Source organism: Labeo rohita, chromosome 14 (assembly GCF_022985175.1).
Source record: "Labeo rohita strain BAU-BD-2019 chromosome 14, IGBB_LRoh.1.0, whole genome shotgun sequence".
NCBI lineage: Eukaryota > Metazoa > Chordata > Actinopteri > Cypriniformes > Cyprinidae > Labeo > Labeo rohita.
The window spans coordinates 7,009,808-7,023,458 of NC_066882.1; the positions used below are offsets into that span (position 1 = coordinate 7,009,808).

At 34.8% G+C, this 13,651-nt stretch overlaps 1 protein-coding gene across 1 annotated transcript; it reads left to right on the forward strand.

Annotated features, from left to right (window-relative positions):
• The first annotated feature begins 716 nt into the window (after window positions 1-716).
• LOC127176363 (cytochrome P450 4V2) lies at window positions 717-10,998 on the forward strand. Its single transcript, XM_051128007.1, is given in 11 exon segments — window positions 717-1,085; window positions 1,174-1,286; window positions 1,387-1,472; window positions 3,384-3,574; window positions 3,959-4,028; window positions 4,135-4,261; window positions 5,179-5,382; window positions 5,454-5,556; window positions 5,745-5,879; window positions 6,330-6,509; window positions 8,928-10,998. Coding segments are annotated over 11 exon segments (1,566 nt in total). The 5' UTR covers window positions 717-892; the 3' UTR covers window positions 9,092-10,998.
• The last annotated feature ends 2,653 nt before the right edge of the window (window positions 10,999-13,651 follow it).

Here is a 13,651-nt window from a genome sequence, read left to right on the forward strand (position 1 = left end):
TAGAAGGTTCAGAAGAACAGTATTTATCTGAAATAGAAATCTTTTGTAACATTATAAATGTCTTTATCATCATTTCTATAATGTTTTGAATAATATAGTATAAAATAACTTCACATAAATGCTGATCTTTCTATTCATCAAAGAATCCTGAAAAAAATGTATTCAACTGTTTTAAATATTGATAATAATAATATTAGAAAATGTTTCTTGAAGAACAAACAAGCATATTTCTGAAGGATCATGTGACTGGAGTAATGATGCTGAAAATTTAGCTATGAAATCATGGGAATAAATACAATTAAAAATATATTTAAATGGAAAGCCATTTATTTTTAAATACTAAAAATATTTCACAATATTACTGCTTTTGGTGTATTTTGGATAAAAAAATGCAGGCTTGGTGAGCAGAAGAGTATTCTTTAAAAAACAAAAACTTTTGACTGGTATGTATTTTTTCCTCTATGCTCGCTATCAACAATAATATTGTTATCATACTTTGATGAAGTGTGAGATGACTAGAATAAAATCCAGTGGCCATTCTGCCAAAAGACTTGGCAGAGCTCTTCCATGGGACAAAGACCGCTGAATGTGTGCCAGTAAACCACAACACACACAAACAGACACATACACACCAGCCACAAAAAGCCACCAGTAATATCCCAGATCATTATCAATTGCCCTATTACTGCTGTCTGTTAATGTTTTAGCGAGAGACACTTTACTCACAGATAACCTGCATGCGTCCCAGTTATGTATCATAACTCCATCTGTTTGATCAGCCCAGGGTGTTTTTTCTGTTTGTACTAAGCAAGTGAAACGGTTAAGTCTGAAGTTCACGGTGAAGCAGCCTGTGCGCTTTTTTCAGAGCATTAGCCAGCTTCATCCAAACAAAATGGGTGTCCTTTTTGGATTATACATCTTGGGGATTATATTCACAGCTGTTCTTTTACTCCTTTTGGCATCTGCCACATATCATCCACTGAAAAATTATATAGGAAAATGGAACGAAATGAGACCAATTCCAGGAATGCCGGGCGCTTATCCAATTATTGGCAACGCACTGCAATTTAAAACCAATGCAGGCGGTAAGAGACTGTGTTCTTTTTTACTCTTAATTAACAATGATAATTTAACACAAAAATGCAAATTTATAAGAATGCATTTCTTCTCAAGATTTTTTCAACCAGATTATTGAGGGCACAAATGAAAACAGACACCTTCCTCTAGCAAAAGTTTGGGTGGGCCCAGTCCCCTTTCTGATCTTGTATCATGCAGAGAATATTGAGGTGACAATAACTGTTACTGAAATTTTATTCTTTCCATTTACTTCTGTATAATTTTTCTCACAGTTGCCAGTTCTTTCTCAAACCTGTGTTTTCCCATCAGGTGGTCCTCAGTAATTCCAAACACCTTGACAAGTCATACTCATACACGTTCCTGCACCCCTGGCTCGGCACAGGCCTGCTCACCAGGTATGGTGTGTTTACCACTATTTTTGTGAAAATTACACTCTGCTTTCACTTTTTACAATTCTTTTAGCATCTGTTGTAAAGCTTACTGTTAACATAATACATGACTTGTAGATATAGTATGTAGATGAATAGGGTAAATTTAGGTAAAATAGCTAAAAAAGTTATAATAATTTCGTCCTCCGTACTGTAAGTCATTTATTTGTGGACTAAAACGTGTAAACAGTGACTTTGTTTATTTGAGCATATGACCGGCTCAATAGTGGCTTAACCAATTGAGTGAGTTTGGGGCGGGATTATCTCTTCTTTGACCAATGGCAGATGAGGGGAGTGTTTGGAAAAAAAAAAAAATCATGGTTAAAGGCAGGTGCATAGACCTAAAATGAAAAAAAAAGCCTTAACAAATGAACTATTTTGTTGTTTTAGTACTTTCTGAGGGTATTTATATTTATGTACAGTATTTGACAGACAAATAAATGATTTTTGCAGAGCTCATTTTGACAAGGTAAAAAGGGTGTTGTTTTACAAAACCATTGAGAATTTTTAATCAAAGTATATTAGAGACTTTTCATTAAGACCCTAAAGAAAAAAAAATATTATTATTATAACTATACTAATAAGTGGTCATTGATTGCTTTAAGTAAAGTAGCATACAAAAGATGGCAGGATATGAGACTTATAATACATTATAACTATGAGAAATATAATCCATTGTAACTTAAGTGAAAGCAACATGTTCATTGTGTGTTGTAAATCATCATACTCTTAAACTATAACTACAATTAAGTAAATATTATAATACATTAAAACTGTTCTTATGAATATTCATAAGATGATATAACATATTATACATTTTTTTTTAATAATGCATTATACATTCATTAAGAATACCCCTATAATGTATTGTAAATGTGGGCTTCATAGAAAGTGTTACCACATTTTATAAAAATAAAAACAAATGTTTTAAAAAAAAATTTTTAAGTTTTTTTTTAACCTGAGTGTCCAGAACAATATCAGTATAACCAGAATGTTTAACTTAATGTTTAAAAACATTGTTATATTTGCAACTGCCCTAGTGAAAAAAAAACCAAAAACAAAACTAAAATGTATTTGAAATACAATAGTATACAATAAATAAATGTACATATTTCTGCAAATATACTTTTGGTATACTAAACTGGTATACTGAAAGTCTGCTAAATTGACTAAAACTAATTTTGTGCTTAATGCACTTTAATTGTGCAGAAGTAATGCTGAGGTCCAGCTAAAGATTGATTGTTTTGCATTGATTGTGCTAAAGTGGAACTACTGCAAGTATACTTCAGGTACACTTTAAATGTCTAGCATTTAAAGACTGATATTATACAGAGTGTGCAGTTTTTTATTAATAGTGATATAAAAAAACATTTTAGGCATAATATTAAGAAATGTGCATTGTGCAATAAAGCAATACTCCAAATATAGTTCAGTTATTGGATTTGAAGTATGCTTAGTGTGAAATAAATGTATTTTAAATAAATTATGGCATATAATATGGTATTTAATTAAAGTATTAAGAGTATTGCTGTCTTACATCACCGTGTTATCTAAGAAAACTGTCCTTCAAAGCTCAGAACATTTAAAGTCAAACTAAACTTTATTTCGCATACGATAAAGGACCACCTGCCAAACTGGCAGATCTCGTATCTCATATTCAAAAACAGCTTGCATCAACCAATGCAAACCAAGTCTAACAAAAACGCAGTAGTTTATAATAAGCCACACTGGACACAGGGTCACTGGCCATCTGTCCAAACGCAGCAGAGTCCAGAAACACAGGTAAGGAAAATATTATATTTTCTTCAGGTTCACTTTGCAGTACTGAAGCTATGTTGAGGTCACAGACTTGACTCTTCCCAACTTTTCTTCCCACAGCACAGGGGAGAAGTGGCGTAACCGGCGTAAAATGCTGACTCCAACCTTCCACTTCTCCATCCTGTCTGACTTCCTGGAGGTGATGAATGAACAAACGGATGTTTTGATTCAAAAGATGCAGAAGCACATAGACGGAGAGCCATTCAACTGCTTCAGCTACATAACATTATGCGCTTTGGACATCATATGTGGTACAGTACATTTAATCTTTCCATATATGTGACCCTGGACCACAAAAGCAGTCTTAAGTAGCACAGGTATATTTGCAGAAATAGCCAAAAATACACTGCATAGGTCAAAATGATTGATTTTTCTTTTATGCCAAAATCATTAGAATATTAAGTAAAGATAATGTTACATGAAGATATTTTGTACATTTCCTACTGTAAATATATCAAAGCCTAATTTTTGAATAGTAATATGCATTGCTAAGAACTTCATTTGGACAACTTTAATGAAAAAATATGAGGTTTTGCTGTTTGCATACTGCTTTTGCATGCTACTGTAAAAGGCCTTATGTTTGTTATTTAGTTTATAATTATTAAAAACACATGAGACATGTTTGTCTGCAATAGAAACTGCAATGGGAAAGAAGGTCTATGCTCAGAGCAATTCCGACTCGGAGTATGTCCAAAGTGTCTATAAGTAAGTAGTGCAGTTCAATGTTAGAGCATGTGTTCTTGCTAATACATACGTAAGGAAGCCATGTTGTTCTCTCTACAAACTGTCAGTGTTTATACTCCTCTTGCAGAATGAGTGACATCGTCTCTAAGAGACAGAGAGCACCATGGCTGTGGCTAGACAGGATCTACAACATGTTAGAAGAAGGCAAAGAACATTCTAGAAGACTGAAGATTCTCCATTCCTTCACTGCAAGTGTGAGTGATCGTCATCATTACTTATCACTTTTTGCAATTGAGATGACTAGGTAGAAATATCCCAATTATCCTGAATTCATCCTACACCAGAGATCCTCAAATCTGGCCCACGATATCCACTTTCCTGCAGAGTTTAGCTCTAATCAAACACACCTGAGCATGCTATTCACTGTCTAAAGGATCAATAGAAAATCACAGATAGGTGAGTTTTATCAGGGTTGGAGCGAAACTCCGCTGCGCATTGGCACTTCAGGGCAAGATTTGAGGAGCCCTGTCCTACACTGCTGTACAACTAATTCATATTTTGAATTAGTTTTTAAGGTAACACTTTAGTATGTGGACCAGTTCTCACTATTAAGCATGCCTATTATTAACACATTTGCTGCTTATTAGTACTTATAAAGCACATATTCTGCATGGTCATATTCTACATCCATAATCCCACCCAATACCTAAACATAACTATCTTACTAGGTATTAATAAGCAGCAAATTGGTTACTGAGGCAAAAGTCGCAGTTAATTAAAATAAAGCATGACCATTTTTATTTTTACATTTTCAGCTTTAATTTTAGTTTAGTTTTTGTAATTGTGATATTTGTGCTATTAGTCGTTTTTTTAGTTTTAAATATTTCTTTTTAAATAGTTTTTTTTTTTGTTATTCAGCTATATTTATCTATAATTTTATTTAATTGTATTACTTAAATTATTTTACTTGCCAGGATTTTCAGCAAATATTTATTTTATTTTATTTCAGCTGTATTTCGATTAACAAAAATTAAAAAAAAAATGTTTTGAAAATGATTATTTAACAATAACAAGATAAGGTTGCGTCAGGAAAATTAAGTGATTTATTTATCTTCTTTTCGGCACACACTAGCCAAAAAAAGACAGATGAGAGTCAAATACAAACCTTCAGATTATTTTTACACAATTTTCTGTGTTTTCTTGAAGGTCATCAAGGAGATCGAAGTTCATGACCTCTGGACCAGACAGTGATTCTGACCAAGGGCCGAGGAAAAGACAGGCCTTCCTAGATATGCTGTTAAAAACGACTTATGAGGATGGACAGAATCTGAGTCATGAGGACATTCAGGAGGAAGTGGACACCTTCATGTTTGAGGTACAAATAAAACTACAAAAGCAAACTCTTTCGTAACTGAACATTGTTTGAAGAACCGTTCTCTTTGGCAGGGTCATGATACCACAGCAGCTTCAATGAACTGGGCTTTACATCTGATTGGCTCCCATCCTGAGGTCCAGAAGGCGGTGCAGGCAGAACTACAGGAAGTGTTTGGTAAATAAGTCACGCTCACATGTGTGATGTTGTATTGATCGTAATGCCTACCATGTGTTCCTAATAAAACAATTTGTCCTGTTTAGTTCTGCTCAGTAGTCAATAAAGAATTTAGATGCTTGTGAATGTTTTCTAACAACCTTATTTACTGTAGAGTTCAGCTGCGTCTTCTGCTTTCTGATTGGCAGGTTCGTCAGACCGCCACGTGGGGCTGGAGGACCTGAAAAAGCTGCGCTACCTGGAGTGTGTCATTAAGGAGAGTCTGCGGATCTTCCCCTCCGTGCCTCTGTTTGCACGCAGCATCTGCGAGGACTGTCAGATCAGTAGGTGGCAGCAGTTTGTCACCTTGCCAAACAGTGCAGCAAACACTGCCAGATCAAAGATCGGAACTTTTTGATGCCACTCTCATTATTTGCATCTCTGCCTAACAGCAGATGCCACGGCTTCTATTTCCATCTCCCATTGTCAAATATGAAGCAACCTGAGTGTTTATTTCCACTCGGAGCTAAGATTCTTTCACGCCAAAGTTAAATGAAAAAGCAGCTGGATGGAAAACAGTAACTTTTCATAACAGAAAGTGTGAAAAACACAATAAATGCATCCGTTTATCAATTATTTATTAAAGCTTTATTCTGTCTTCCACACAGTGGTACAGTTTGGCATGTGCTAACCCAAATGTAGCGTTAGAGTGTGCTGAATCCTGTTCAGTTGTTAAAACTCTGACATGTGTAACATAATTGAAAGACTGCTGTTGTTGTGTTGCTCGGTTGCAGATGGGTTCAAAGTCCCTAAAGGAGTGAATGCTGTTATCATACCATATGCTCTTCACCGGGACCCGCGCTACTTTCCAGAACCTGAGGAATTTCGACCGGAAAGGTTTCTGCCAGAGAACAGCAAAGGGAGGCATCCATATGCGTACATCCCTTTTTCTGCAGGGCCAAGAAACTGCATAGGTAAGAAAAAAACTAAATAATAACAAAAAGGTTTTGATGAAAAATGGACTTAGGATAGAAATAACAATACTGAATTGTATCCAGTATGAATTATTATGAAAAGGAACACATTTCTGTTTTGATGTTGATGAAGGGGTACATGAGCAGTGTTGGGCACGTTACTTTAAAAAAGTAATTAGTTATCGTTACTAGTTACTTCTCACAAATAGTAACTGAGTTAGTAACTGAGTCACATCATCATTATAAAGTAACTAAATACCAGGGAATGTAACCTTGGCGATAGAATCACCAATCGTGTAACGGCCTAGTTTTTTATATATATATCTGAAAGTACAGCTTCAATCACTCAAGAATTATAATATGATATTATGATAATTTATATTTGTCATGTTGACTGAACTTAGGAATGCTGGTGGTGCTTAAGATATTGTTTGTCATTTAGTGTTTCTATAAAAAAGGGGGAAAAAATAAAAACACTGATAAGATAACAACACTACTACGAATTCTACTACTACTAGGATTAATGAGCTGCTGGGTTCATAAATATTAATCACGTTGTTTGCGTTCGCTCGAACTGATTTGCTGAAATCAAAACAGGGACGATAATAGGTGAGCGCCAACCAATGAGATTGCTGTTTGCGCATTAGTTCCGCCTACGACCGGAGAAATTGGCAGTTCTTAAAAGCTGAAGAATTCCAAAGGAACTCCGCTATTTTGACAGGAAAATACAGCAAAGAATATTGTTTACATGTAATGTGTCAATTCTGGATGGTATATAAGACTGTCCTGTATCTTTCTTTGTGAGTATGTGAGACAAAGCGACAGTGAGTCGTGTGCCTTTACACTAGAGTTTACGGTTCATCAAATACATGTACGCTGCGGATCCATTCAGATGAACTGAAAAATTTAATTATAATAGCATTATAATAAATCATAGTAATGCCACATTTTATTGTCAGTAACGGTAACGGTCATTTGTTTGATTACTCGCTACTGAAAAAAACAATATAGTTAGTAAAGCTGTTTATTTATAATACCGTTATTCCCATCACTGTACATGAGTCTTTTTGATGGGGGAATGACAGCCTAAAGATAAAACCGCACCATACCACATTGTATTTGATGGGACGTATGTTTAGGAAGGGAATCATAAAGAATTTAACAGTTTTGCTGATTTAAGTCTCACAGTTAGTTTTATGTTTTTGATTAATTTAAAAAATGATTCTTAAGAGTGATGTGTTCATAAATCATACTACAATACAGTGGTTGGATTCAAGTATTTGATTCACTGAAAAAAACGACTCACTACAGTCATTTATTTGGGAATCAGACTATACTAGCTGTTTGCTATGTGTTTGATTCACATAAAAAAACTAAGACCTAGAATCAAATAGTATACGGCTTGTTATAAGTAATATGTTTAAGTAACATATTTATAAGTAATAAGTAACTAAAAATGGATTTATTAGAGACATTTGTTAGGGAATTGGACTGCACAGGTTGTGTGCACAATGTGTTTGATTCACTAAAACGAAACAACTCCGAGTCATTTGCTCTGTAATCAGCCTGTTTCCCATTGTAGATACAGTACTGTCATTTGATTCTGGATTTTTTTTTTTAAACGAAACCCATTCTGATTCGCAACCCTTGTCATATGACATCCTCAGAACTTGGCAGAGGTGTCCAAACCTGTTCCTGAAAGACCACTGTCCTTCAGAGTTTAACTCCAACCCTAATTAAACACACTTAAGCCAGCTAATCAGCCTTTTCAGACTAAGCAGAAACTTCTAGACAAGTGTTTTTGAGCTGGTTGGAGCTAAAATCTGCAGGATGTTGGCCCTCCAGGAGCAGGATTAGACACACAGAATGCATTTCCATTCCACTGTGCTTTTTAATAGTTTTTTCATATAAACACGATAGAAGGATTTGTTTGAATGTTCAGCTAACGTCTTTTGACACATGAAACACAATGCTCAAGTTAAAAGAAGTTAAACTGTTAAAAAAGCATCTCAAGAACTTGCGTTTATAGTGCAGTTTCTCTTCCTGTTTTACTTTACCAAAGAGTCTGTACGCCTATTTAGCATAGTTGCAGGGAGATGCAGTGAACTTATCCTTCCTTTGGGCCTCTGTCCCACCTCTGAATAAAACAGATTGTTTCACAGCGAGTGGCGCTCGCAGGTTCAGGTCGCTGGCCACACACAAGAAGCAGCTCCTAACAAACCTGAACGAGAGCCACATACCTTTAAAGATTTATTATTTCAGCACTCGACTCATCTCAACTGCCTTCCAGGAATGAAGGCCCCAAATAAGAGCATTTGTAGAAATTTACTTCATGAACTTCCCCCCTCTCTTAGTCTTGTTCTGAGAACTTATTCTGTCTTTCCTATTTTCTCTTTGTCTGTGCGTCTGTGGCTGCAGGCCAGCGCTTCGCCATGATGGAGGAGAAGGTAATTCTTGCTACGATCTTGCGTCACTTTGACGTAGAGGCGTGTCAGAGCCGTGAGGAACTGCGGCCTCTGGGGGAACTCGTTCTGCGTCCCGAGAAGGGCATTTGGATCAAACTACAAAGGAGAACCAAATAACTCTCACCACCATTAAAACTTAAGGTCGCTTTAGTCCTCACATCGCTGATATTCTAGAGTTGTTGTGCTGCTAGTTATGAGCAGATTCAAATGCAACTTGCTTACTTCTTTGCATTTTCTGTTTTGATTTTGTGGGAAATTGTGTGGAATGATGGTAAAAGGAGAGCTGAGTGTATCAGGCCCTTATCGGTAGCTGAAGGCGCAATTAAATTAGTCAAAAATTTATATAAACAAACACCCAAGGGGAGGCAGAAGTTTGTAAATGACAGGCGTTCTGATTCCATTCGGACCTAGTTATGAGTTCGAAATAGTGTACAGCCAGAAGCTAAATAGCACAAAATAAGCTAAGATAGGATGATCAGTTTATTGACGACCCCAGCACAGCTACTTACCATGTAAATGTACATAATACATTGGTCTGAGTTGAAATTATCATGCAAGTAGAAAGAGACAGTAGTGTATTTTACATTAAACTAGCACAGTAAGTGTGACCATTTTAAATTGTAGATTTTAGTGGTCATTCGCTTAATATATTTAACTAGAGAATATTACAATGTACTGATCAGAATCAGATCTGGAAATCAACTCAATGCGAGGCAAAACTATTTTTATAGTTTTTATAGTTTTCATTCTATGATACTGAAACAAATATATAGTGTAGATATTTTATAAATCTTTCAATATTAATCTGTGTATGCTTTTTTCTGTTTTGCTGAATGTATGATTAATAAACATAAAAATTTAATTAAGTTTGTACTCGAATACTAAGATTACACATTAGTCCTGTCAAACGATTAATTGCAATTAATCGCATCCAAAATAAAAGTTTTTGTTTACATAATATATGTGTGTGTACTATGTATATTTATTCATTATATATAAATACACACAAATACAGAGTATATTTTTAAAATATTTACATGTTTTAACATGTATATATTTCTATTCATATAATTTATAATATATAAATATATTTAATATATAAACATAACATTTTTCTGAAATATATACGTGCAAGTGTGTGTATTTATTTCTACACCTAATAAATATACACAGTACACATATATTATGTTAACAGAAACATGTACACATTAAATTGATCAAAACTGATAGTAAAGGCATTAAAAAAGTTACTAAAGATTTGTATTTCATGTAACACAAAATAGTTGTTTTCAGCATTGAGGTTAATAAATAGATTTTCCTTGAGCAGCAAATCAGTATATTGGAATGATTTCTCAAGGATCATGTGACACTGAAGACTGGAGTAATGATGCTGAAAATTCAGCTATGCCATCACAGTAATAAATTACATTTCAAAATACATTAAAATAGAAACAAAAAGTTATTTTTAAATTCTAATAACATTTCACAATATTACTAATATTATTATTTTTGTGTCAAATAAATATTCTTATTCAAAATAATGAAAAAAATTACCAATTCCAGACTTTTGAATAGTAATGTATTTTAGATGATTATATAAGATTCAACCAGAGTCAAATTCACAGATCTGTTGCTGAAATGCCAAGCAATAAAACAACTGGCACTTGAAGCCCTCAAGGCTCTTCATTATTAGTCAGCTCAAATTGCTGGATGAAAACAAATCTTTGGCAAGTGTTTTCAGACTAAACCGTGTCTGCACATCCCACCCACACCTTATTCAAATACACAGGTTGAAAATAAGTAACGTCTGTAATCAAACTGACATTCATCACAGTGGAATGTCGAGAGGCTTTCATTTAATAGATATGTTTTCTTTAATTAAAAAAGAAGTTTAAATCTCAGTGTGTACTTTGTCCCAGTCAACAAAAGAAGAAGTGATTTTCATCAAAAGATCCATTTAGCTCAAAAATGGTAATGTGACATGCATTTGATATTAATTGGGGCAATAAATATTTGTTTGTTTATCTGGAGCAACAGCCAAATCATTCTATTCATCCTCTGGGAGATTTTGCTAAATATATGAATTTGCATGAATTAAGTTTCTCAGTCTGTACACTCTTAAAAATAAAGGTGCTTCACGATGCCATAGAAGAACATTTTTTGTCTAAATGGTTCCATAAAGAACCTTTAACATCTGAAGAACCTTTCTGTTTCACAAAAGGTTCTTTGTGGCGAAAGAACGTTCTTCAGATTAAAAAGGTAAGTAAGAGATGGTTCTTTAAAGGACCTTTGACTGAATGGTTCTTTGTTGAACCAAAAATGGTGAAGAACCTTTTAAAGCACCTTTATTTTTAAGATTTATCTTTTGATGCAGTTCAGAATCTACAAGCCGTCACTTGTAGAATTCTGCTCTTGTTCAAGTGCTCATGCACTTTCAGCCTGTTCTCTCTGCTCTTTTGGAGCCATTTGGGGCTGATGGGTAACAAAGAGCAGGGCTTCTCCACAGAGAGGCAGTATTGCTCTGAGCAGTGCCTGTGAGAGGACACCATACACCATCAGACTGATAGGAAAATCACTTGACCCTGCCAAGCCCCAAACCGCTAATGCAACTTTACTGAGAACAAATCAAGAAAAAAATCATTTGATTCAAAAAGTACAACACAAACCCCTAGTTAAAATGATGTTAAATACATGTTTCTCCTGTCACTGAGATGAGTAGAAATAACTATGTAAAACTACTAGCTGCTCAAAGTGATTGTGATTGCTGTTTTGTGGCTTTGAACCATATTGGGTTTTTTTTAATCCACATTGTGTCTGCTGGTACTCTTACATGTTGGCAACAAATGAGTATTCTAGACAAATTCTATTGTAATGTGTCAATCCATAATTAATCATTGCAAAAAATAGGAGACATTTAAAATTGATGAATCAGATTAGAGTTTGAAGGGCTATACTGTAGGTGAAAATGTGCACGCAGTCTTTAGAGACGAGAGATTTCAAACAGGTTTACATTCCGTCTGTGTTATTAGATCTGTGTCACTCCTCCCTCAGAAAGCAGGAAATCATTTACAGGTTGACGGCAGTTTTGAATCCGGCATGAACCCAGCATGTGGTCACGACTCCGATCACACCTGAATAAAAAACACATTTTTAAAAACATACATGAGACCCTGGACCACAAAACCAGTCATAAGTAGCACAGGTATATTTGTAGCAATAGCCATGGGTCAAAATTATCGACTTTTCTTTTATGCCCAAAATCATTAGGATATAAATAAAGATCATGTTCCATGAAGATATTTTGTAAATATCCTACTGTAAATATATCAAAACTTAATTTTTGATTAGTAATATGCATTGCTAAGAACTTCATTTGGACAACTTTAAAAGCAGTTTTCTCAATTTTTTGCACCCTCAGATTTTTAGATTTTCATATAATTTTATCTCTGCCAAATATTGTCCTATCCAAACAAGCCATACATCAATGGAAAGCTTACTTATAAATTTCAAATTGACCCTTATGACTGGTTTTGTGGTCCAGGATCACATATAGGGATTAAAAGTGGAACACTGATGTCCAAAAGTCTGAAGCATAGTTTTTTTTCATATCAAATTATATAATCAGCAACAAACTGAGTGAAAAGATCTTAGGATCATTTCTCAAATGTGCGTGCATACGCGTGATTCAGAGAATGAACGTATGCAAAAAAAAATTGTTTACACCACTCTGAATGATTGTGATTGTGTACACACGCAGCTGAATGATTTCAGATCACAGACTGCCTATTTAATGTCATTAATATACAACAGAGCACCAGTCCTTCCCAAATCTTAATTATGGCGAGTGGAAGTATTGCTTAGATACCAAAATTCTTGCAGGTCTTCAAATCTCTTCCATAAGGAAAAGTATGTACATCTGCTTAGACCCTAATATGATCCCAAATGCGGCTGTAAATGCGGCTCTTATCTAGCGAAATGATCGGTTATTTTCATTTAAAAAAATACAGTTTAAATACTTTTTAATCTCAAACGCTCGTCTTGTCTTGCTCTCCCTGAACTCTGTGTATTGACTCAAGACAGTTAGGGTATGTCGAAAAACTTTTCTCCCCCAACTTCAAAAACTATATCAAAATCATCCTACATCGCTGCACCCAGTCTTTGCAAATTGAACATGCGAAGAAGATCAAACACCCTTAACAAAAAAGGTAAAACAGTGATATAGGACGATTTTGAAGTTGAGGGAGAACATGAGATGGGAATTTTTCAACATACCCTAACTGTCATGAACCGGAAAAAAACAGTCCAGGCAGAGCAAGACAAGACGAGTGTTTGACATTGAAAAGTATATAAATTGTATTATTTTTATGAAAAGAGCCAATCGTTTCGCTAAATAAGACACTTCTTCCTCAGATCGTTTACAACCGCATTTATGATCGTTTGAAGCCACATTTAAACTACATTTTGGAAGTTCAAACTCGGGGCACCATATCAGTCCATTACATGGAAAAAAAATCCTGAAATATTTTCCTCAAAAAAACATAATTTCTTTACGACTGAAGAAAGAAAGACAAGAACATCTTGGATGACAAGGGGTGTGTACATTGTCTGTCAATTTTTGTTCTGGAAGTAGACTTCTCCTTTAAGATCAAATCTGTGGGTATGCTTTATAAATCCTTG